This window comes from Anguilla anguilla, chromosome 13 (genome assembly GCF_013347855.1).
Source record: "Anguilla anguilla isolate fAngAng1 chromosome 13, fAngAng1.pri, whole genome shotgun sequence".
Lineage (NCBI taxonomy): Eukaryota > Metazoa > Chordata > Actinopteri > Anguilliformes > Anguillidae > Anguilla > Anguilla anguilla.
Genome location: NC_049213.1, coordinates 7,298,991 through 7,323,645, shown reverse-complemented (window position 1 = coordinate 7,323,645; position 24,655 = coordinate 7,298,991). Strand labels below are relative to the sequence as shown.

At 50.7% G+C, this 24,655-nt stretch overlaps 1 protein-coding gene across 17 annotated transcripts in view; it reads left to right on the top strand.

Annotated features, from left to right (window-relative positions):
• Positions 1 to 24,655, top strand: part of ptprt (protein tyrosine phosphatase receptor type T) — a 297,385-nt gene that overhangs the window by 96,127 nt on the left and 176,603 nt on the right. For all 17 annotated transcript variants that reach the window (XM_035389554.1, XM_035389544.1, XM_035389558.1 and 14 more), the window contains exons 4-7: positions 2,203 to 2,284; positions 4,194 to 4,309; positions 7,825 to 7,999; positions 22,194 to 22,487. In XM_035389554.1, coding sequence (XP_035245445.1) covers positions 2,203 to 2,284; positions 4,194 to 4,309; positions 7,825 to 7,999; positions 22,194 to 22,487 — 667 coding nt within the window. The remainder of the gene's footprint in view (positions 1 to 2,202; positions 2,285 to 4,193; positions 4,310 to 7,824; positions 8,000 to 22,193; positions 22,488 to 24,655) is intronic.

The window sequence follows — 24,655 nt, the reverse complement described above, 5'->3', positions numbered from 1 at the left end:
TTACACCTGTAGTCATCGCCCCCCTCCCCCTCTGCTGGACTGGCTCTTTGAGGGGCACTGAGTCACAGCTGGTCTCTCTCACTAATGCTGCTCAGGGTCTGCCAAGGTTCAGCACTATTACACCCAGGTGTCAATATCAATTACTCACACACACGCACACACACACACACACACACTCATATGCTCACACACACACACACTCACGCTCACACTCACACGCTCACACACACTTACTTACACACACTCACACACACACACAATCAGTGCTTGTACATGTCATAGTTTTCACCTGGACTCTAAATTAATCAGCAAGCGTACACAGGTCCATTAGAGCAGATCTAAAAAGCAGCACCTTGTCTACATTGAGAGGCTGCTGGTGGTAGCTGAAACAGAGCAGTGCCTTGCTAGCCGCTTCGCTTCCTTTCAGGAGAAGGCTGATAAATTCAGCTTGTGTACGTACACGCCCAGGCTCACAAAAATGAAAAATAACGGTTGGCCCTCACAGCGTAGACGATCTGCTCGGTTTCTCCAAATCGTGACATTTCAGTTCCGGCACGAGTTTTGTGAGATCTGTTTCTTCCCGAGATGAATCGAAGGCCTGGGCCCGCTTCCATTGCGAAAACGGCACGGCTTTCATCAGCGGCGGTGACGTCGGCCGTATCTGCGGCGATGTCAGAAAATAAAATCATGCTGTGATTCCGTCGCCACGTTTGAACCAGCTGGACCGAGCACGCACATGCTTGTAAATTACTGTTGACTTATCGAAGGCGCGCGCGGCTTCTTTCAAATCAAATCAACCGGCGATGCACGGCCCGGATATGCATGGCATCCTTGGATGATATGGTACGTTGATTCCATTACCTGCTTATCAAGATGCTGGCTTCCGAAGGGAGAGACCGTACCGTGCAAGCGTGCCATTACAATGAAGCAGAGAGTCTGGCCAACGGTGACATTGCTGAGAACAGAAAGTCACACAGAATGAAAAACGCTTAGGAACACACCACACACACACACACACACACACACACACACACGTACACACACACACACACACACACACACACACACCCAGACGCACACACACACACACACACACGTACACACACAAACACCCTCATGCACGCACACACACACACACACTCTTCCGGATGTTAGATTTATCAAATTGTCCCAGTTGGTAAAATACCCTCTGGCTGCCGACACAAAACAAACTGTACTATAGATCTTTAGTGTCATCTAACATCTTGCTCTTCTCAGCAAAAGCTAACATGCTGATCTGCTTAAGGTAGCCTAACCTCTCCCTTCTAATCTCTGCTGCACCTCTGGCTCTGTGTAAACCAGCTAATGATGCCTGCTCTATAATGCATCATATCTGCTCTATAATGCATCATATCTGCTCTATAAAGCATTATTTCTGCTCCGCAATGCATATCTTGTGTAATAATGCCTAATGTCTTTTTTTATAATGCATAATGTCTAGTCCATAATTCATCACGGCTACTCCATAACCAATCGTGTCTGCTCCATAATGTGTGCATCATAATGCGCAGTGTGTGCATTGTAATACACCGTGTCTGCTTGAGAATACGCAACGTCTGAGTTATGCTGCATAATCTCTGTCACCGTATGTCATTTTACGCTCAGCACACAAGAGTGAACCATGATTACGGGAATAAATCAGACCCCGATGCAGCCCCGTCTCTTGCACATGCAGAAGTGCTGCAGCGGTGGTTCAGACCGATCCTATAACATTTGCCTGTCGCGTGATGCTCGATGCCTAGGAACATGTGGTCTAATTAAGCCCAAACAGTGCCTGCTTTCAGTATGAAAGCCTCTAAAAACAGCCTCCCAGAAAGGTTCTGTAACTAAAGTTTAGTCAAGCTCTGACAATTTTATAAATCAAACTGCCTTATTCCTCCCTGTGAAAATGTAAGTGAAATAACCTTTGTGGGGAGAGTTTCTAGGGCAAAAGTATTTTTTCTCTCACTGTCTCCCTCCTTCTCTCTCCCTCCCTCCCTCCTTCCCTCTCTTTCTCCCTCTATCCCTCTCTCCCCCTACTTCTCTCTCCCTCCCTTCCTCTCTCCCCTCCCTCTCTCTCCCCCTCTCTCCCTTCCCTCCTTCTCTCCCCCTCCCTCCCTCTCCCTCCTTCTCTCCCCCTCCCTCCCTCTCCCTCCCTCTCTCTGTCCCTCTCTCCTGCTGCAGGTGATATTTGAGGCCATCTCAGTGCAGGGCCACCCAGGATTCATTGCGGTGGATGAAGTCAGAGTCCTGGCCCACCCCTGCAGTAAGTGTCCCGCTGCGCCCCCCCCCCCGTCCTGCCCGGCATCTGTCCCCGCTCTCCTGCCCCAATCCCCTGGCACCTCCGTCTGCCATGTCCCGCGCCCGCAGCCCCCCCCCCCCCACAGTCTCTCACAGTGTCTGTGCTGAGTGCTCAATGCACCGGGCTGGGTCCCAAACAGCTTACTCGCCTACTATTGAGTATATATACTGCATGGCCAAAAGTATGTGGACACCTGACATGCATCATCTCATCCAAAATTATAGGCATTAATATAGTGTTGGTCCACCCTTTGTTGCTACAACAACCACTGTTCTGAGAATGCTTTATACTCGATGTTGGAGCATTGCTGCAGGGATTCGCTTCCATTCAGCCAGAAGAGCATTAGTGAGGCTGGGCACTGATTGGGCGATTGGGCCTTGGTTTTTGTTGGCTCTCTAAGCAAGGCGCTCACTGTGCTGCTTTCTCTCTGAAGGCCAGAGCAAGGTGCTCACTGTGCTGGTTTCTCTCTGAAGGCCAGAGCAAGGTGCTCACTGCGCTTCTTTCTCTCTGAAGGCCAGAGCAAGGCACTCACTGTGCTGGTTTCTCTCTGAAGGCCAGAGCAAGGCTCTCAATATGGTGGTTTCTCTCTAAAGACCAGAGCAAGGGCTCGCTGTGCTGGTTTCTCTCTGAAGACCAGAGCAAGGCGCTCACTATGCTGGTTTCTCTCTGAAGACCAGAGCAAGGTGCTCACTGTGCTGGTTTCTCTCTGAAGGCCAGAGCAGGGCGCTCGCTGTGCTGGTTTCTCTCTGAGGACCAGAGCAAGGCGCTCACTATGCTGGTTTCTCTCTGAAGACCAGAGCAAGGTGCTCACTGTGCTGGTTTCTCTCTGAAGGCCAGAGCAAGGTGCTCACTGTGCTGGTTTCTCTCTGAAGACCAGAGCAAGATGCTCACTGTGCTGGTTTCTCTCTGAAGACCAGAGCAAGGCGCTCACTGTGCTGGTTTCTCTCTGAAGGCCAGAGCAAGGCGCTCACTGTGCTGGTTTCTCTCTGAAGACCAGAGCAAGGCGCTCACTGTGCTGGTTTCTCTCTGAAGGCCAGAGCAAGGCGCTCGCTGTGCTGGTTTCTCTCTGAAGACCAGAGCAAGGCGCTCACTGTGCTGGTTTCTCTCTGAAGACCAGAGCAAGGCGCTCACTGTGCTGGTTTCTCTCTGAAGACCAGAGCAAGGCGCTCACTGTGCTGGTTTCTCTCTGAAGACCAGAGCAAGGCGCTCGCTGTGCTGGTTTCTCTCTCTCTCTTTCCTATTGGAGGAGTCACAGCTCGGCGCGGCTCCATAATTCATAGCGCTGCACAAATCTAATCACACCGTAGGTAAATAAATGGCGAGAGTAAATAACACAATTGCGTTTCTCAGGAAACGTTTAACGTCAAGATAAATTCCCGCATTAGCCTGATCAGTGTGTGTCCCATTATCCCTGCTTTCTGAGCCTCGGTGGAGACGGAGGCTGAATTGCATCCTTAACTCTGCCTCTCGAGGACGCCAGGCACGAGCCCGGGTTGACTCCCATTCCTTTGCGCAGAACCCCGCGGTAATTCCTACCAAACGCGCGTTTCTCACAGGAAAGGAAAGGGAAGGAATGGAAAGAGATCTAATTACTGTGAGAGTTTAGAGGTATTCCCCGTCTGTCAGTGTGTGTGCGAGTGTTTATGCATCAGCACTGAAGGGTGGCAGTTTTGTGTGTGTGAGTTTATGTTTGTGTGTGGGTGGGTGTAGATGTGTGCGTGTGGTGTTTGTGTGCGCGCGCATGTGTGTGTGTGTGTGTGCACGCGCATGTGTGTGTGTGTGTGTGTGTGCGTGTGTGTATGAGTTTGTGTGTGTGTTTGAGTGTGTGTGTATGTGTTTGTGTGTCATTAAGTCTTGGCGTGCTCCTTTGCAGGGAAAGCCCCACACTTTCTGAGGCTGCAGAATGTGGAGGTGAACATGGGACAGAACGCCACGTTCCAGTGCATCGCTGGCGGGAAGTGGTCTCAGCACGACAAACTGTGGCTACAGGTGAGCCAGTCTGTGCCCTACACACCTCTACCTGTCTGTACCCTACACACCTCCACCTCTGTCTGTGATTCTGTCTGTACACTACACACCTCCACCTCTGTCTGTACCCTACACACCTCCACCTGTCTGTACCCTACATACCTCCACCTGTCTGTACCCTATACACCTCCACCTCTGTCTGTATCATACACACCTCCACCTGTCTGTACCCTACACACCTCCACCTCTGTCTGTGATTCTGTCTGTACCCTACACACCTCCACCTCTGTCTGTACCCTATACACCTCCACCTGTCTGTACCCTACATACCTCCACCTGTCTGTACCCTATACACCTCCACCTCTGTCTGTATCATACACACCTCCACCTGTCTGTACCCTACACACCTCCACCTCTGTCTGTACCCTACTCACCTCCACCTGTCTGTACCCTATACACCTCCACCTGTCTCTAACCTACACACCTCCACCTCTGTCTGTACCCTATACACCTCCACCTGTCTCTAACCTACACACCTCCATCTCTGTCTGTACCCTACACACCTCTACCTCTGTCTGTGAGTCTGTCTGTACACTACACACCTCCACCTGTCTGTACCCTACATACCTACACCTCTGTCTGTACAATACACACCTCCACCTGTCTGTACCCTACATACCTACACCTTTGTCTGTACCCTACACACCTCCACCTCTGTCTGTACCCTACACACCTCCACCTCTGTCTATGAGTCTGTCTGTACACTACACACCATCATCTGTCTGTAACCTACACACCTCTACCTCTGTCTGTACCCTATACACCTCCACCTGTCTCTAACCTACACACCTCCATCTTTGTCTGTACCCTACACACCTCTACCTCTGTCTGTGAGTCTGTCTGTACATTACACACCTCCACCTGTCTGTACCCTACACACCTCCACTTGTCTGTATCCTACACACCTCCACCTGTCTGTTCCCTACATACCTCCACCTGTCTGTACCCTACACACCTCCACTTGTCTGTGCCCTACACACTTCCACACTCTGTCTGTTCCCTACACACCTCCACGTTTGTCTATACCCTACACAACCTCCACCTGTCTGTGAGTCTGTCTCTATCCATTACAGCTCTACCTCTGTTTGCTCGATGCATGATACACGATCGCTCAATCCCCCTATAACTGGTACTGTAGTTAGTATAACTGATACAGACTGTGGCTGAGATTGTGATGAATGCCATCATGTGAGTGCATGTGTGGTGGGGAATTCAGAGTGGGAGTGAAGGAGGTGTTTTTTGGAGCATTGTCATTGGATGCTCTGCTGTGTGTGTCTGTTGAAATGAACTGATGCTGTGTGGACTAATCTCACAGTCGATTCAACGCTGCAGTCGCTTAGCATGCTAACTTCTAGCAGGTCAAATCTGTTCTCTTCAGAGCCTTTTGTTACCCAATGCTGACATTTCTCACTGTGAAAAGTATATCATGAAAGTACTGCTAGAGCCAAATATTTGCAGGGTGAGTTCTTTTCATGTAGCAGCAATTATGGTCTTAACAGAGCTTCACAGGCAGTCTGCCTGGTGTGCAGTGTCTGCTCAACGTCTGCCTTCATATTTTTCAAGTGGAGATATGATGCAAAAAAAAAAAATGTTATCAGAGAATGTGCAATGGATGCTGATTTTGTTGCTGAGCGAGCCGTAGACCTTTAATGTGCCTGATAATGTGGCTGGATTGTGATGTCTAGTCAACAGCCTCTAATAACAGCCTCTGCAGTGGCCTTCCTGTCATAATCAGCCTTCTATTGTGATCAAATTTATGGTCTCATCTGTGAAAATTAAAACTAGAATCACAGCAAAATAAAGGGATGTGGACAGTTGGTATTTGCTAGGTATTGCCTTCATTTTCTACTTCTGCTACTGCTGCTGCTACTACTACTGCTACTACTCTTACTTCTGCTGCTACTGCTACTGCTACTACTACTGCTGCTGCTACTACTAATACTACTACTCTTACTTCTGCTGCTACTGCTGCTGCTACTGCTACTACTACTCTTACTTCTGCTGCTACTGCTACTACTACTACTACTACTGCTGCTGCTACTACTACTACTACTACTCTTACTTCTGCTGCTACTGCTGCTGCTACTACTACTACTACTACTCTTACTTCTGCTGCTACTGCTGCTGCTACTATTACTACTGCTGCTGCTACTATTAGTAGTACTCTTACTACTACTACTACTACTGCTACTGCTACTACAAGTATTACTCTTACTACTGCTACTAGTACTCTTTCTACTACTATTTCTACTACTTCTACTTCTGGTACTACTGCTACTATTGCTACTCTTACTGATACTGCTGCTGCTGCAGTTTTGTGTGGACTAGATTTTGAGCTCTAGCTCTATTTGCGGTGAAGGGTTTCCTGGAGGAGAGGCAGACTGTCCTTCTTAACGAGGCTGTGTAATTAATGATCCTGAGTGTTCCGCGCGCCACAGCCTTGGGCCGCGCGTCTCGGAGTGACCCCCCTCAGTTCGGAGGCGTGCGAAGACACAGGGCGTGGATCCCAGGGGACCACAGACAGCCCAAAAAAAAGGGGTGGAGCGGCGGCGTGTTCTGTGATCGTTTGGCCCGGGGGCCCCGTGCGCGCGGCGTGTCTCTGCGTCACTCCCGCCGAATCTCAGACGCACCGCGGGAATCTCAGATCTCAGCGCGCAGCGATGCAGCCAGCTGTCCGCGCGGCCCTTTTAAAAAACCTGACACAACGCCTCACCTTCCTCTGCTGATATGCATCACGAAAGATGAGCAGGGGCTTGGTGAGCCCATTGCACTAGATTAATTAATTTAGTCATGGTGCTGCTCACGCGGTGAGACAGCAAGGTGACCGGGTGCATGCGTGTGTGTGTGTGTGTGTGTGTGTGTGAGTGTGTGTGTGTGTGTGTGTGTGTGTGTGTGTGTGTGTGTGTGTGTGTGTCTGGTTACACGTGTTCGCGCACGCATGCATGTTTGTGTCTCCATTTGCATGTGAATTTATGTGGTTACTGTACGCGCGTGTGTGTATACGCTTGCGTGGGCTTACGTGTGTGTATGCATGTGTGGTTACACGTGTCTGGGCTTACGTGTGTGCGTGCGTGTGTGCGTGTGCGTGAATGCGTGCGTGCGTGCGTGCGCGTGTGTGTGTGTATGTGTGTGTGTGCGTGTGCGTGTGTGTTTGTGTGCGTGTGCGTGCGTGTGTTTCTGTGCGTGTGTGCGTGTGCGTGTGTGTGTGTGTATGTGTGTGTATGTGTGTGTGTATGCATGTGTGCGTGTGCGTGTGTGTGTGCATGTGTGCGTGTGTGGTTACGCGTGTCTGGGCTTACGCGTGTGTGTGCGTGTGTGTGTGTGTGTGCATGTGTGTGTGTTTGTGTGCTTGTGTGGTTACGCGTGTCTGGGCTTACGCGTGTGTGTGCGTGTGTGCGTGTGTGTTTTTGTGTGTGTGTGTGGTTACGCGTGTCTGGGCTTACGCGCGTGTGTGTGTTTCCCATCTCCCCTTGCAGCAGTGGAACGGGAAGGACACGGCGCTGATGGTCACGCGGGTGGTCAACCACCGGCGCTTCTCGGCGACGGTCAGCGTGGCGGACACGGCGCAGCGGAGCGTGAGCAAGTACCGATGCGTGATCCGCTCCGACGGCGGCTCCGGGGTGTCCAACTACGCCGAGCTGATTGTAAAAGGTAACGGCGGTAATAGCGGGTATTAACTATCAATCAGAGCCCAGCTGGGCTTCCGTGGGAATCATTATCCGCACTCAAACCCATCATTACTTCTGCCTGCATCAGCATCAGCCTTCATCCTTCTCCTTAACCCTTTCGAGAGCGGGTTCTTTTTTTTTTGGAACGTTCTTGTTTTATTTCTTCTTCAGAAATTCTGCGCCGGTGTTCTAGAACTCCCATTCTAGAACGCCGGCATAGAGCTCCATTCTGGAACAGTCGTGATTGTGACATCAGCACGTCACAATCACGCGATGTTCTGTTAACGCGATGTTACGAGAACGTTCGAATAACGTATTTGCGATCCTGTACCTTAAAGGGTTAGTTATGCGGAAAAAAAAAACTTCTCCGGAGCGGAGAACAGGACCCTGCTGGTTAGAGGAGGAGGAGGAGGAGGAAGAGGAGAAAAAAGCGGAGGATGCTCCTATGTCCTGGGTGTACTCCGCTGGGCGTACCCCCCCCGCCCGCCCCCACCGGCTGCCATGCCTCACCCTTGCGCTCACCACTGTCCTCGCTCATATTTTTCTTATCGACCAATCGGGCTGTTGGGTTCCTGTTAAATGATCGCATGGTTCTTTAAATGGCCTTGTGTGTGCTGCAGTCACACCCTGACTGTACACCTTCACTCTGAGTACGGGGGACCGTGACCCCGAGACGCGGGGAGCTTTTCTGCGGGCTGCTGTTCGGGACGGGAGCACCTGGAGCCCCTGGTTCCCCAGCCTCAGCACCTCCTCTCCCTCCCGGCAGGGAACCCAGCCCGTTCTGGCCGTCGCCCGGTAAAAACACAACACCCATCTGGCGCTGGGCTGATCGCCGCGGCTACGTGGCAGGGCTCCTCGGCCCACTTAATATGCACGAATCAGTCCAACCAGGTGCGCTTCATCCTTTTTTTATTTTTATTTTTCTTTTGGGATGCAATTTGAGATGGTTTTTTTTTTTTTTTTTTTTTTTTTTTTGAAAATTCACCAGGTTTCCACTGGAAACCAAGCAGCCTATTCTGGTTGCCATAACATCAGCCACCACCCCAGTCTGTATCACCCCTGCATCCCATCCCATAGATAATAGATGGATGGATGAATGGATGGATAGGTAGATAAAAGAAAGATAGTTGGATGGATGGATGGATGAATGGATGGGTGGATGGATGGATGGATGGATAAATAGATGGAGCTAGCCTTTTTGATGATCCTGGAAATGAACATGGAAATGATCCTGTGCCCACATTATTTCTTGCTTCTTCAATGGGAGAATGTTTCTAAGGCACTGAGATTGAGGGATGTAAATTGCATAAAAAATCAAAAGAATTACGTTGCTGTTCAACTGCTTTAGAATGTTGGATTTAGTCGCACAGTGATTTTAGAACTGTTAAGATGCCGAAGTGTCCCGTTATTGAAAATTAATACACACCCTTGGACCAATCAGAATTGAGTATTCAGCCAATCCATTCCATGAAATAATAATAATAATAATAATAATAATAATAATCATCATCATCATCAGCATCAGCATCATCATCATCATCATCATCATCATCATAACACAATAATATAAAAAATACTACAATACAGCCTTTATTACATCACGTAGTGCTTTTAAATGGTTTAGCTACAGAAAGTCTATTTTCTGTTGCCAATCTGTCGATGTTGTTCAGTAGCATACCTGAAAACCTGCAACAAAACCCCATTGTGAAAATCAATCTGTCAAATCCTGCACGGAAATGTGGAATCTGTCTTTTAAAAAAAAACTCATCGCGTCCCGTTAAACGTTGTGTCGTGAAAATTAAATCTCGAAGCACCTCTCGCTGGGTTCCGGCGGCCCGTCACTCCGAGCCTGCTAGCCGGGCCCCGCCCTGTGCGCCATAATCCACCGCACAACCGCGCGGCGTGAGCTTGACCCGGTCGCCCGCCTCGGAACGAGGACGTCTCGGTCCCCGCCGGGCTCGGGACGGGCCGGGAGAACGTATATTTTCGCTCGAAAATATATTTGGCGGGATTACTGCAACCTTGCGACGTCCTCCGCCGACCCCCCCCCCCGGGATAGGGCTGGATATACGAGGGGCCCCGGAGGCGAGTCGGGACGGGGAGACTTATGCCCCTCTCCCCGCCGCGCGACTGGGGCCGGGGCCGGGGCCGTGGGGCGCCGCCGGGCGGTCGCGAGTCAAAGCGCAAACGGCCCCTGACACGGTCACCCGCCATTTCGTTTCTGAAAACGGGGATCCTGTTTGGGGGGAAGAGAGCGCGGGCTGTCTTGGAGTGGAGAAATGATGACATTTGGAAAGGAAATGAAAATGAACGGCCTCTGCCTTAGTTGGAGGAGGGGAGGGGAGAGGACATGAGAGGAGAGGAGAGGAAAGGAGAGGAGAGGAGAGAAGGGGAGGGGAGAGGAGGGCAGAGGACAGGAGAAGAGAGGAGGAGAGAGGAGGGGACAGGAGAGGAGGGGAAGGGGGAGGAGGGAAGAGGAGAGGACAGGAGAAGAGAGGAGGAGAGAGGAGGGGACAGGAGAGGAGAGGAGAGGACAGGAGTAGAGAGGAGGGGACCAGAGAAGAGGGAAGAGGAGAGGAGGGGAGAGGAGAGGACAGGGCAGAAGAAGAGAGGAGGAGAGATGAGAGGGGAGAGGAGGGGATAGGAGAGGAAACATTAGTGACAACCGTGTCAGCTCTGTTGCAGCCTTTATTTTATTGGACGCTGTGCAGGAAGCGGAGGGAATTGGCAGCATCTGTTCCTTCCCAGCATGCTGTGCACGGCCCCCCTCAGGGGATGGGGGGGGGGGTGTTGCTGAGGTGGAGCTTCAGGCTTCTGGCAGTTCAGGTGCTCAAAGACCATTTCCGCAGCGAGGGAACTGAGAGATGCTGGAACACAGATGCTCCACAGCGACAGAGCTCCTTCTGCTGATAGATCCACACAGACACGCTCCACAGCGACAGAGCTCCTTCTGCTGATAGATCCACACAGACACGCTCCACAGCGACAGAGCTCCTTCTGCTGATAGATCCACACAGACATGCTCCACAGCGACAGAGCTCCTTCTGCTGATAGATCCACACAGACATGCTCCACAGCGACAGAGCTCCTTCTGCTGATAGATCCACACAGACATGCTCCACAGCGACAGAGCTCCTTCTGCTGATAGATCCACACAGACATGGTCCACAGCGACAGAGCTCCTTCTGCTCATAGATCCACACAGACACGCTCCACAGCGACAGAGCTCCTTCTGATAGGCCAACAGAGACACTCTACAGATGCAGAGCTCCTTCTGCTGATAGGCCAACACAGAGACGCTCTACAGTGACAGAGCTCCTTCTGATAGGCCAACAGAGACACTCTACAGTGACAGAGCACCTTCTTCTGATAGGCCAACAGAGACACTCTACAGTGACAGAGCACCTTCTTCTGATAGGCCAACAGAGACGCTCTACAGTGACAGAGCACCTTCTTCTGATAGGCCAGCAGAGACGGTCTACAGGTATAAAGCTCTTTCTGCTGATAGGCCAACAGAGATTCTCATAGAGATTCTTCTGATACGGTGTACTGAGGTGAAGGAGAAATGTTTAATGAGGGAGAAATGAAATATTCCTCGTACACAGCAAAGCTAAAACCATTTTGGACTCTGGAATAAGAGTTATAGTGGCTTATTACCCATCATAAAGTGCAGGGTTGTATTTAGTCATAGCTTTGATGGATGGCAAGTGTACCCTAGAATATTATAGGCACAAAGCACGCTCATGCACACACACACACACACACACACACACACTGAGTGCTTCCTTGCTCTGAGCAGAGGGCAGAGTGTCTGAGGACGCTCTCTGGCAGGTGCCTGAAGTCTTAAGCACGGGGCGCCACGTTCACGTTTTCAGATAAAAACGCCAGTCTCGAATATATGGGTCTCTTAAAGTGCAAGAAAAGCGGGGTTATTACTGGTATTGGAAGAGATTAAAAAGCTGAGTTTTATGGACGGCCTCCCTCAACGCTGAGCCGCGGGACCATTAATAACCGCGGGGGGACAGGACACCCACTCGCAGCCAGGGGGCGGGGCCATCGCTACGGGCGCCAAGTACACAGACGCTTACACCACGTCCCACGTCCATCTTTTTTCTCTCTCTCTCTCTGTCTCTCCATCTCACCTCACACTCTCTCTTTCTCCCCTTTTCTGTCACGCGCTCTTCCCTCTCCCTCGCCCTCCGGCCATGAATTTCTCAATGATTTCCATTAAAAACTATTATTACTATTAATAAATTAAGGACTGGCAACCCGTGTTATAACTAATAACTATCCCCCCTTGGCTTGTTCTGAGAATCCCCCCCGCCCCCCCCCACCTCATCGCCATTCCACTGTCTCTGCTCATTCCCACTTCTGCTTCTTTGTTAGAGACAGAACATTACAAATGAAGACAAAATTTTGATTCATATTGGTTCCTGCAGCCATGGGGATATTCAAGAATAAAACCAGCACAGAACTTAGCTTGGATAGTTGTGAGTGATGTGGTTTCTTTGGTGTTTTCCCGTCTGCATGGTTCTGTAATATCCTCCCAGTCTGGGGCTATTGGGATATGCAGTTTTTTTTCAGAAAGATCTGCCCTTACCCCCTTGCCTGTGTCCTTATTGGCCCTTGGTCTGAAGGATGTGGTGCTGGGCCAGCCGTGGCCTGCATTCTTAAAATGTCCCAGAGTGCTGACCTTGGATCAGCGTTCCCATTTTCATATCTTAACCTTATCCATTATGAGCTATGAGGCTAAACTGAAAACGCAAAACCCAAATATGCCATCAGGCCTGTGAGATGCTTCATGGATAAGGGCTTTGATCCAGGATCAGCTTGGTCTCTTAGCTGATAATGGATGAGGTCCCAGTTCTGTGCTGGTGGCCAGACTGGCCAGTGCCTGGGCCCCTCCAGAAGGTCCCCGCTTTGGTATGCAGTTGGCCAGCGGGAGTCTGTTTCATCTGCCATAGGCTGTGGAGGAAAGGGAGGGAATACGTGAGTGGAGGTATGATTCATTCATTAATACTGTGTGTGTGGAGCAGGCAGAGGGACAGGCCTCCACGGCTGTATGCTCCTTAATGGAAGTGCCACACACCTGGAGAGCTGTAGAGCCGTCTCACAACTCTGGCCTCAAGGTGACAACTTCCTGCCTGTAGATCCGTCAAGCAGCTCTGGCCTCAAGCTGACAACTTCCTGTCTGTAGAGCTGTCTCACAACTCTGGCCTCAAGCTGAAAACTTCCTGCCTGTAGAACTGTCTTGCAGGTTTGGCCTCAAGCTGACAACTTCCTGTCTGTAGAGCCGTCTCACAACTCTGGCCTCAAGCTGACAACTTCCTGCCTGTAGAACCGTCTTGCAGGTTTGGCCTTACCTGACAACTTCCTGTCTATAGAACCGTCTTGCTGTTCTGGCCTTATGCTGACAACTTCCTGTCTGTAGAACCGTCTCACAGCTCTGGTCTCAAGCTGACAACTTCCTGCCTGTAGAACTGTCTCGCAGCGCTGGCCTCGAGCTGACAACTTCCTGTCTGTAGAGCCGTCTCACAACTCTGGCCTCAAGCTGACAACTTCCTGCCTGTAGAACCGTCTTGCAGGTTTGGCCTTACCTGACAACTTCCTGTCTGTAGACCCGTCAAGCAGCTCTGGCCTCAAGCTGACAACTTCCTGTCTGTAGAACCGTCTCACAACTCTGGCCTTAAGCTGACAACTTCCTGTCTGTAGAACCGTCTTGCTGTTCTGGCCTTAAGCTGACAACTTCCTGTCTGTAGAACCGTCTCCCAGCTCTGGTCTCAAGTTGACAACTTCCTGCCTGTAGAACTGTCTCGCAGCTCTGGCCTCAAGTTGACAACTTCCTGTCTGTAGAACCGTCTCACAGCTCTGGTCTCAAGTTGACAACTTCCTGCCTGTAGAACCGTCTTGCAGTTCTGGCCTCGAGCTGACAACTTCCTGTCTGTAGAACCGTCTCGCAGTTCTGGCCTCAAGCTGACAACTTCCTGCCTGTAGAACCGTCAAGCAGCTCTGGTCTCAAGTTGACAACTTCCTGTCTGTAGAACTGTCTCGCAGTTCTGGCCTCAAGCTGACAACTTCCTGTCTGTAGACCCGTCAAGCAGCTCTGGCCTTAAGCTGACAACTTCCTGTCTGTAGAACCGTCTCACAGCTCTGGCCTCAAGCTGACAACGTCCTGTCTGTTTGTGCAGCTTGCACACTGGACCAGCCTCGGAAACGTCACAAAAAGTGCGTAGCTTTATTTGTTCAGACATCTGCGCGTTTGCTTCCTTTGGAATGCAAATCATAAATCAAAGTTCTGCCTGATTGTCCGAAAACAAAGTTTAAAAAAAAATATCAGAGTTTATTCTTGTATATATAATTTGTCACTCTGTTGAGAATCTCATCAGCTTTTATGGCTGGCCTCATTTGCATACTTTTGATGGTGCAACTTATTTGATTATTTCTGAAGAGGAGACGCTTGGCTGCAATGATTTGACAAGAACATTTTCATGTCTCTCCCAGGAAGTGTCCAGGAATTTCGACTGTGTTAAAAAAATCGTTTTTATAAATACATGTGAAGTTTTATTTATATAAAATAAACGAATAGTTTCTAATTCAAATTTTATTTTTTATAAAACTGACAATTTAAGCCATTTTTAGATGCGGCTGTCCATTATTTTAACAGTTATGGAAGCTGACGGTTTTTGATTTTTGATCCAAGTCATTTTTACAGATATTGCACTTTGATACATCCTTCCCAGAATCCTTTGTGCATATCGTAGCATCTCAGCAGCTTGGATCACTCAAAGAATGCAGGTCTCTTACTCTGGAGCCGATGCGATGAATAATATCGTGTGTCTTGCGAAGGCACTTAACTGAACTGCTTTTAGATTTTTTTTTTTTTTTTACCAAGCTTTTTTTTTTGCAGGATGTGGGACCAGCTTTTCAATGACTAAAAATAAAATAGTGCTTTTTGTATGAATCACAGTCAGTAGCCGAGTCCCATGGGTAGGCTGTAGTTTGCAATGGTCTGGTTTTTTACCAGTTGAAAAGGGGGTATGGAGATTGTTATTTAGCAAAGTGAGCTTAATGTGTGGTAATGATGTTATGAATCTAGCATTGCCTCGCCTACACCATTAATATAATCTTTAGCAACGTTATGCTATTCATAATTTTGCTCAGAAGTTGGGTTTTTGGGTTCATTTTATAAACATATCCACGCACTCAAAATTTCCACGACCTTAGTTATGCAGATAAATCATGATTTTGGAGGTCTGATGAATCAGATGTACCTAACAAAGAAATATATGAAGCAAATTTTTCCAGTGAATTAGGCTCAATATCTCCAAGTGTATTTCAGGCCATATAGAAACTATAGTTTTATTTGTATTATTTAAATATTCACACTCAATAACTGCTTTAAATATGTACTGGAATTATGTGAGGAAAACAGGTGCAAATCAATTAAATTAAAAGAAATACGATGTGAAGTTATAGGTAATGTTCATCACTGACTTCAGGTATGTGTGCATGTCTCCATGTGTGTGGGTGGGTGTGTGAGGTTGTATGTGTGTGTGTGTGTGTGTGTGTGGGGGTGTATGAGGTTGTGTGTGTGTGTGTGCGTGTGTGTGCATGTGTGTGAGTGTGTGTGGGTGGGTATGTGAGGTTGCGTGTGTGTGTGTGTGTGTGTGTGAGCGAGCGCATGAGTGTGTGTGCGTGGGTGTGTGAGGTGTGTGTGTGTGTGCGTGCGTGTGTGTGTGAGCGAGTGCATGAATGTGTGTGGGTGGGTGTGTGAGGTTGCGTGTGTGTGTGTGTGTGTGTGTGAGCGAACGCATGAGTGTGGGTGGGTGTGTCAGGTTGCATATGTGTGTGTGTGGGTGTGTGTGAGTGAGCGTATGAGTGTGTGTGCGTGGGTGTGTGAGGTTGCGTGTGCGTGCGTGTGTGTGTGAGCGAGCGCATGAGTGTGTGTGGGTGGGTGTGTGAGGTTGTGTGTGTGTGCATGTGTGTGTGAGCGAGTGCATGAGTGTGTGTGGGTGGGTGTGCAAGGTTGCGTGTGTGTGTGTGTGCGTGAGGTTGTGTGAGTGGGTGTGTGTGCATGTGTGTGTGAGCGAGTGCATGAGTGAGGTTGTGTGAGTGGGTGTGAGGTTGCGTGTGTGTGTGTGTGCGTGAGGTTGTGTGAGTGGGTGTGTGAGGTTGCGTGTGTGTGTGTGTGTTGGGGTATATGGCCGGGGCTGTTTCGGAGGTGCCCTGCGCTTTGGGTGGCCGGGCAGCAGCAGGGGGGCGGAGCCGGGGCAGCGGGAGAGGCCTGACTTATCTCCAAGGAGACGGCTGAGGAAGCCGCATTACCAGAGGATTTGGGCTGCGCGCCGGAGCTGAGGGAAGGAGTGGCCTGGGAAGAGCCGCCTTACGGAGATGGATTAGAGCACCATAATACCGGCCCGGAGATAAGCAGCCGCCGCGGAGTTAGCGCCTCAAACACTTTGTGCCACTTCATTTATCTGTTTTTTATTTATATATATTTGTATATTTATTTATGTTTATCTCCCTCTCTGCCTCCGGCTGCTCCCACCAATCACCGCCACTTCAGAAACAGCTTACGTATTTAAATAAATATAGCGCTTGTGTGTGTGTGTGTGTGTGTGTGTGTGTGTGTGTGTACGTGTATGTGTATGTGTATGTGTATGTGTATGTATGGGTGTGTGTGTTTGTATGCATTTGTATGTGTGAGAACATGTCAGTTATCCATGCCTTTATTTAGGCAACTGAATTCTAAGTTGGTTACATAAGGGAGCGATAAAACACACACACACACACACACACACACACACACACGCACACATACAGATATCTGTGTGTGTGTGTTTGGTGCGTACACACTCCTCCCGTGCGTAAAGATGTCTCTGTTCCATTTCCCGCTGGCCTGGCGCTCTGCTCCTGCAGCGGGCATAGCGGCGTTTGAAGTAGGCCGGGGGGGGGGGGGGGACCGGGTGTCCGGCACGCGCCCGCCATCAGCCCTCCGGGGGTTTTTACCTGACGCTCCGGAAGCTTCCGCGGGAGCCGCGGGTTGTGAAATGGAGGCGCCGCGCTCTCCTCCTCCCGCTCTTACTCCGCGCGCTCCTCTCCTGCGCGAGCCCCCTTTCCCCCTCCTCCGTTCGGCGCGGCGCTTTCACTAAGACGCTTTGTCGCCGCGCGAGGGGGCCGGCAGCGGCGTTGAGGCGCTTCCGTCCACGCGAAGGACGTGCCGACGAGACGAACGACGCGAACTCCGCGAAAAAACATTCCCGAGCCGTTGGAGTGCTGGCTTATATTATGTATAGCGGAAACGGCGGAGGCTGTTCGAATCGGAACGGAAGGTTTCCGTGAGTTCTGCGCGTGCGCGAGCGCGGGTGCGTTCTGTGTGTGCCGGGGCTTTGTGTGCGTTCAGGAGCACCGGGAGGAGCCGCCGAGTAAAGCAGGACAGGACTGAACAGGACAGCCCGATAAAAGGAACGAGTGCGTTACAGAGACAACGGCAAATAGGTTTGAATTTGAAGCTCACTCAGATTTCTATTGCGGAGGGCGGAGTGCAGCAGGACGGAGTGTAGCACAGTGGGTAGGGAACTGGGCTTGTAACCGAGAGGTCGCAGGTTCGATTCCCGGGTAAGGACACTGCCGTTGTACCCTTGAGCAAGGTACTTAACCGAGATTGCTTCAGTATATATCCAGCTGTATAAATGGATATAATGTAAAATGCTATGTAAAAAGTTGTGTAAGTCGCTCTGGATAAGAGCGTCTGCTAAATGCCTGTAATGTAATGTAATAATTGCGCCCCCAGTACGATAGTGCGCCTTCCCATTGGCCAATTAACCCGTGGAATACGGGCCATTAATTAGCCATTAATTAGCTGCGTATTGGGGGGTGTTGAGAGCACGGTTCACCGTATGTAGTGCGGCGACGATAAATCTCGGATTTTCCCGGCGCCAGGAAGACCGGCCCCCTGGTGCGGCCTGCTCCAGTGCCCTGCGCAGGAGAGGCGAGGGCCAATCTGTTTGTCCTCCAGGGGGAGTTCCGGGAGCTCCGAAATAGATCTGCGGTGCAATGAGGCTGGAAGCAAAGGCCAGGACTGAGGAGACCACCCCCCACAACCCTCCCCCCCCCCCCCTTTTTTTTTGTTTTGCAAGCGTACGACGAAATACAATTTCTAAACGGAAAAAATTGCAGTTTTGGTGATCGTTGTCTGAGCCATTTTGTCCCGTGGCCTATGGGGTTGGCGCCTGTAGCGCCTGTTTGCTGAAGCTGCGCGGAAATGCGCAGATTAGAGATTTGACCCCCCGCGGGCCGCCGGTGATAAAGGCTGAAATTACCGGGCTGGTCCAGCTGCTTGGCCGGCTCGGTCGGCCCAAGGGGAGCGCAGATAGGCTCGGAGAAAAGAGCCTGGTGCACAGTCCACTGAGGAAATCTGAACTAATGGGGAGGGTGAGATAGCCTCCTGTTTAATATGGAGGGTACGATAGCCCCCTGTTAAATGGGGAGGCGGGGGGGTAGCCACCTGTTTAATATGGAGGGTACGATAGCCCCCTGTTTAATGGGGGGGGGGGTGGTGCGATGGCCCCCTGTTAAATGGGGAGGGTAAGGTAGCCCCCTGGTGAGAGTGGGACTCTCCCTGTCTGTCTCCAACTTCTCCCCCTGCCTCTCTCTCCCTGTCTCCTCCTCCAGCTCTACCTTCCTCCCTCTATCTCCTGTGCTTTATTCCTGTGTTACTGTGATACTGTGTTGCTGTGCTTTATTGCTGTGATACTGTGTTGCTGTGCTTTATGGCTGTGATACTGTGATACTGTGTTGTTGTGCTTTATTGCTGTGATACTGTGATACTGTGCTGCTGTGCTTTATTGCTGTGATACTGTGTTGCTGTGCTTTATGGCTGTGATACTGTGATACTGTGTTTCTGTGCTTTATTGCTGTGATACTGTGATACTGTGTTGCTGTGCTTTATTGCTGTGATACTGTGTTGCTGTGTTTTATGGCTGTGATACTGTGTTGATGTGCTATATGGCTGTGATACTGTGTTGCTGTGCTTTATTGCTGTGATACTGTGTTGCTGTGCTTTATTGGTGTGATACTGTGTTGCTGTGCTTTATGGCTGTGATACTGTGTTGATGTGCTTTATTGCTGTGATACTGTGTTGCTGTGCTTTATGGCTATGATACTGTGTTGATGTGCTTTATTGCTGTGATACTGTGATACTGTGTTTCTGTGCTTTATGGCTGTGATACTGTGTTGCTGTGCTTTATTGCTGTGATATTGTGTTGCTGTGCTTTATTGCTGTGATACTGTGATACTGTGTTGCTGTGCTTTATTGCTGTGATACTGTGTTGCTGTGCTTTATTGCTGTGATACTGTGTTGCTGTGCTTTATGGCTGTGATACTGTGTTGCTGTGCTTTATGGCTGTGATACTGTGATACTGTGTTGCTGTGCTTTATTGCTGTGATACTGTGATACTGTGTTGATGTGCTTTATTGCTGCAATACTGTGTTGATGTGCTTTATTGCTGTGATACTGTGTTGCTGTGCTTTATGGCTGTGCCACTGTGTTACTGTGGAAGGAAAGAAAGAAAAAGGGAAAGAATGAAAGACAGAAAGAACAAAGAAAGCAAGAAGGACAGAAGGAACAAAAGAAAGACAGAAAGGATAAAGGACAGAAAGACAAAGAAAAAGAGAGAAAGGAAGAAGGGAAGGTGCTGCGGGGGAAAGTGTGAAAGTGTGACTCCCGGTGCTCTTCCTCCAGGCTTGATTAGCAGCTCAGAGGAGAGAGGGCTGAGCGGCTGCTCCGCGCGCCGCCTCTCAGTCACAGATCCCCGGGTGGGACCGAGCGGGGAAACCGCCATTAGCGCTCAGCGATTAGCGGCTGGTTACTGGGGGGGGAAAGGGCCGGTCTCCGCGGCGATAACCGGCGCCGGAGCGAAGCGAGAGCAGCGGCGGCAGATTACCGCAGCGCGGGTGGCTGTGCGCGCGGGACGAGCGAGGGAGAGAGAACACAGAGAGAGAGAGAGAGAGAGAGGGAGAGAGAACACAGAGAGAGAGAGAGAGAGGGAGAGAGAACACAGAGAGAGAGAGAGAGAGAGGGAGAGAGAACACACAGAGAGAGAGAGAGAGAGAGAGAACACAGACATAGAGAGAGAGAGGGAGAGAGAACACAGAGAGGGAGAGAGAACACAGAAATAAAGAGAGAGAGAGAGACAGAGGGAGGAAGAGAGATAAAGAACAGACAGAGACACAGAGAGTGAGAGAAAGAGAGAGTATTAAAGGGAGGGTGCCCCCGTGTCCTGCTCCATACATTCTGGGGACTAAGACTGCCACGCCCACTCTTCTCTCTCATTGGCAAGACGATGAGTTCCCGGAACAGTACAGGTACATGGCAGAGCCCTGCTGGGTTAACCTGCTCTCTAACACTGTAGAGCCCTGCTGGGTTAACCTGTGCTCTGACACTGAAGAATCATGTTGGGTTGACATGCGCTCTGACACAATAGAATCATGCTGGGTTAACCTGTGCTCTGACACTGTAGAGCCCTGCTGGGTTAACCTGTGCTCTGACACTGTAGAATCATGTTGGGTTAACATGCACTCTGACACAATAGAATCATGCTGGGTTAACCTGTGCTCTGACACTGTAGAGCCCTGCTGGGTTAACCTGTGCTCTGACACTGTAGAGCCCTGCTGGGTTAACCTGTGCTCTGACACTGAAGAATCATGCTGGGTTAACCTGTGCTCTGACACTGTAGAATCATGTTGGGTTAACCTGTGCTCTGACACTGTAGAATCATGCTGGGTTAACCAGCGCTCTGACACTAAAGAATCATGCTGGGTTAACCTGTGCTCTGACACTGTAGAGCCCTGCTGGGTTAACCTGTGCTCTGACACTGTAGAGCCCTGCTGGGTTAACCTGTGCTCTGACACTGTAGAATCATGCTGGGTTAACCTGGATTCTGGCACTGTAGAGCCCTGCTGGGTTACCCTGTGCTCTGACACTGTAGAGCCTTGCTGGGTTACCCTGTGCTCGGACACTGTAGAGCCCTGCTGGGTTAACCTGTGCTCTGACACTGTAGAGCCCTGCTGGGTTAACCTGTGCTCTGACACTGTAGAATCATGTTGGGTTAACCTGCGCTCTGACACTGTAGAATCATGCTGGGTTAACCTGCGCTCTGACACAATAGCATCATGCTGGGTTAACCTGTGCTCTGACACTGTAGAGCCCTGCTGGGTTAACCTGCGCTCTGACACAATAGCATCATGCTGGGTTAACCTGCACTCTGACGCTACAGAACAGCGCTGGGTTAACCTGCGCTCGGACACTACAGAGCTGTAATCTGCTCATAGCTGAACGCAGGTGTGGGTCCCGGATAATTGCCTGGAGCTTCGCTTACGCCAAAAAACACAACAGCGGGCCCGTAAGGAGAGGGAGAGAGCACGCCATCGCTCTCCGTCCTTAGCACAGATAAATGACGGGGAGTCCGGCCGCAGCGTTAATGAGCTGAGCGCCCTGCGTTGCGCTGCGCAGGCGGCGAAGGGCCGCGCGCTCAGCCTGTTCCTGGGGTGGGCGGCTGCACGGTGTGGGCGGGTCCCCGAGGACCTCCCACAACCAGCTGGGATGTCCTTCCTTCCAGGGCCTCCTCAGACCACAGGGGACAAAGGAAGCCTGTTTGGTTAAAACTAATGAGTTAGACCTCATTAGTCTTCTTCTCTTTATTAGACCTCTGCCAAAGACACACTGTACAGAGACTTAAAAATACTACTACTGCTACTACTACTACTACTACTACTGCTGCTGTTGCTGCTGCTAATGCTACTGCTGCTACTACTACTACTACTACTGCTGCTGCTGCTACTACTACTACTACTACTACTGCTGCTGTTGCTGCTGCTAATGCTACTGCTGCTACTACTACTACTACTACTGCTGCTGCTACTACTACTACTACTACTACTACTAATAATAATAATAATCGTCATCATCATCAGCATCAGCATCACAATAAACAGCTTGGCAGGTCTTTTGGGTCTAATCTGTTTTCTGATTTTAAAGTGAGAACACAAGGTGCAGAGGCTCTCCAGGACCGAGGGCTGGGAACAGCCCGACTGGCCCGTAATGACTTTAGCCAGTTCCCTGAAGCCTAGACCCCGCCCACCCTAATCCGCCCTTGTTTTTTTTCCCTCCCCTGCAGCCCCGCCCACCCCCATCGCCCCTCCCGAGCTGCTGGCCGTGGGCGCCACCTACCTGTGGATCAAGCCCAACGCCAACTCCATCATCGGCGACGGGCCCATCATCCTGAAGGAGGTGGAGTACCGCACCACCACCGGGAACTGGGCGGAGACCCACATCGTGGACGCCCCCACCTACAAGCTGTGGCACCTGGACCCCGACGTGGAGTACGAGATCAAGGTCCTGCTCACCCGGCCCGGGGAGGGGGGCACGGGGCCCCCCGGACCCCCCCTCGTCACCCGCACCAAGTGCGCAGGTACGGACCCCCGAAAATCTGGCCAATCGCGGCAGGGGTGGAAGAGCGGCACACGTATTTCCGAACTCACCATGTAGAATATTTTTCGTGCGGGGGAGGGGGGGGGAATTATTAGATATTATTATTAAATATATTCACATCTTTTGTTAAATAACTGTCATAACATTTACCAATAAGTAATGAATCACCTGTAATGCCACCTTGTGTTAGCTCTGATGTCATGTGTATGACAGTATTATGTCAGCCTTGTGTCGAAGGGCTCAAGCGAAATGTTACCAATAGCTCTCATTGGCTTGGCGCGTTGCTAAGCACACATACAGGTCTTTGCTTCATATTGCGCAGTGATCTCTGATGTCATAACCGTCGCTGGTGAACAGGCTCTCAATAGCAGGAGCCCGGTGTAACTTTCCGTCCCCGATGAAGTCGACCGCGACGATCTTTACTTGGGGCCGCGTCGGCCATGTTTTCGGCCACGAACCCGGGTACGGAAGGCCTCGATTTCCTCCTCGCTCCGTCGCTGTCGGCACGCCCCCCCCCCCGGAAAAGACGCGTCTTCATTTCGTCGGCCTGCCCGATCGGACTCGGAGCAGCCGTCAATCACGCGGTTGCTCGGCGACCGCCGCGGTCGCTCGTACGGAACTCGACCGGCGGCGATAAGGGACGAAACGCTAAAAAACAAAAAAAACAAAAAGGGACGGCGAAGCGGTCCGGCTAATTAGAAAGCCTTTTGTGCGGAGGCAGGAAAGAGAGAAACAACAACGGGAATGATAATTGAGAAAGCGGTTTGCGGGAGGAGGTGGGGGGGTGGGATGGGGGGGGATGGGGGGGTGAGGGAGGGGGGAGGGGGTGCAGGAGGATCAGATTTCCCGGGTAATTATTTACTCGGTGGGTAGGACCGCGTGCGGGCCGGGTTGAGGTGCACTTCATTTGATAAAGTGACAGATCCCGAGATGAGATGTGCGTCTCTGATGGGGATGATAATTGAGAGGAGCAGGTTTGCCGCGCGGGGGGGCGGGGCTCTCCAGGTGAGATGTGTGATGAAGGAGCCGAGGACTGTCAGCTCCCGCTCGCCGGGTGGGGGGCGGGGGCACCCCCACTGTGGCCACCGACCGCCGTCTCTCTGTCTCAATCTCTGTGTGGCTCTCTCTTTCTCTCTCTCTATCTGTGTGTGCCTCTCTCTTTCTCTGTCTCTCTCTCTATCTCTCCGAGTGCCTCTCTCTTTCTCTCTGTCTGTGTCTCTCTTTCTCTCTGTCTGTGTGTCTCTCTTTCTCTCTCTCTGTCTGTGTGTCTCTCTCTCTGTTTGTCTATCTGTGTCTATTTCAGTCTCTCTCTAGCTCTTTCTTTCTCTCCTCTGTCTCTCTCTATTTTTATCTGGGCTTTTAGACATTCACTCATTTTTCAAAGTAATTTAGAGAAGCATAAACAGGAAATGCAAAAGAAGACAAACATGCTTAGAAAGATTTATAAAAATAAATTTGGACACGCACATGCACACGTACACATACACACACACACACACACACACACACAGAAAAAGGAAGCCACATATTCCAGTAAAGATGAAGGGCTGTTTTTTCGTCTGTCCTTTTGAAGTTAGCCAAGGCTCGGCTGGATTGCGGGAGCATTTCGCTGTTCCGGAATGTTCCGTGAGGAGAGAGCGATGTGGCTTCGGGCTCAGGCTGCCCCGAGCCTTCACGCTTCTGATCAAATGAATCCGCGTTCGGCTGACAGCGGCAATGGGCCCCGGACTGCACGCTCGCAATTTTTTTTTTCTTTTCCGCGTTTCCGATTCCGTAACCACGGTGATTCATATTATGCTAATGCTATCTCCGGCAAAGCGGTTTTCCCCTCTTTAATGTACACCTACGGGCGGTGCCGTTCATTACATTAACGCCCGGAGCGGGGGGGGGGGGCGCGGGAGCACAGCCGCTCGCCGCGAAGCACATTAGCGGAGTTAAGCGCGAAGCGATAAAGGCTTCCCGGTTGAAAAATACAACCCCGAGACTGCAGACGCAGCGATCAATACGGCTATCTGCGGGCAGGGTCTGTAATACACGTGTGGCCGGGAGGGGGATAAGGGAGAGTTTTTACTCACCAGAGCTTCCTTCAAGCGGCACCACGTGGACATAAAGCCTTTGAACATCTACTTAAACCAGTTAAAACATCTG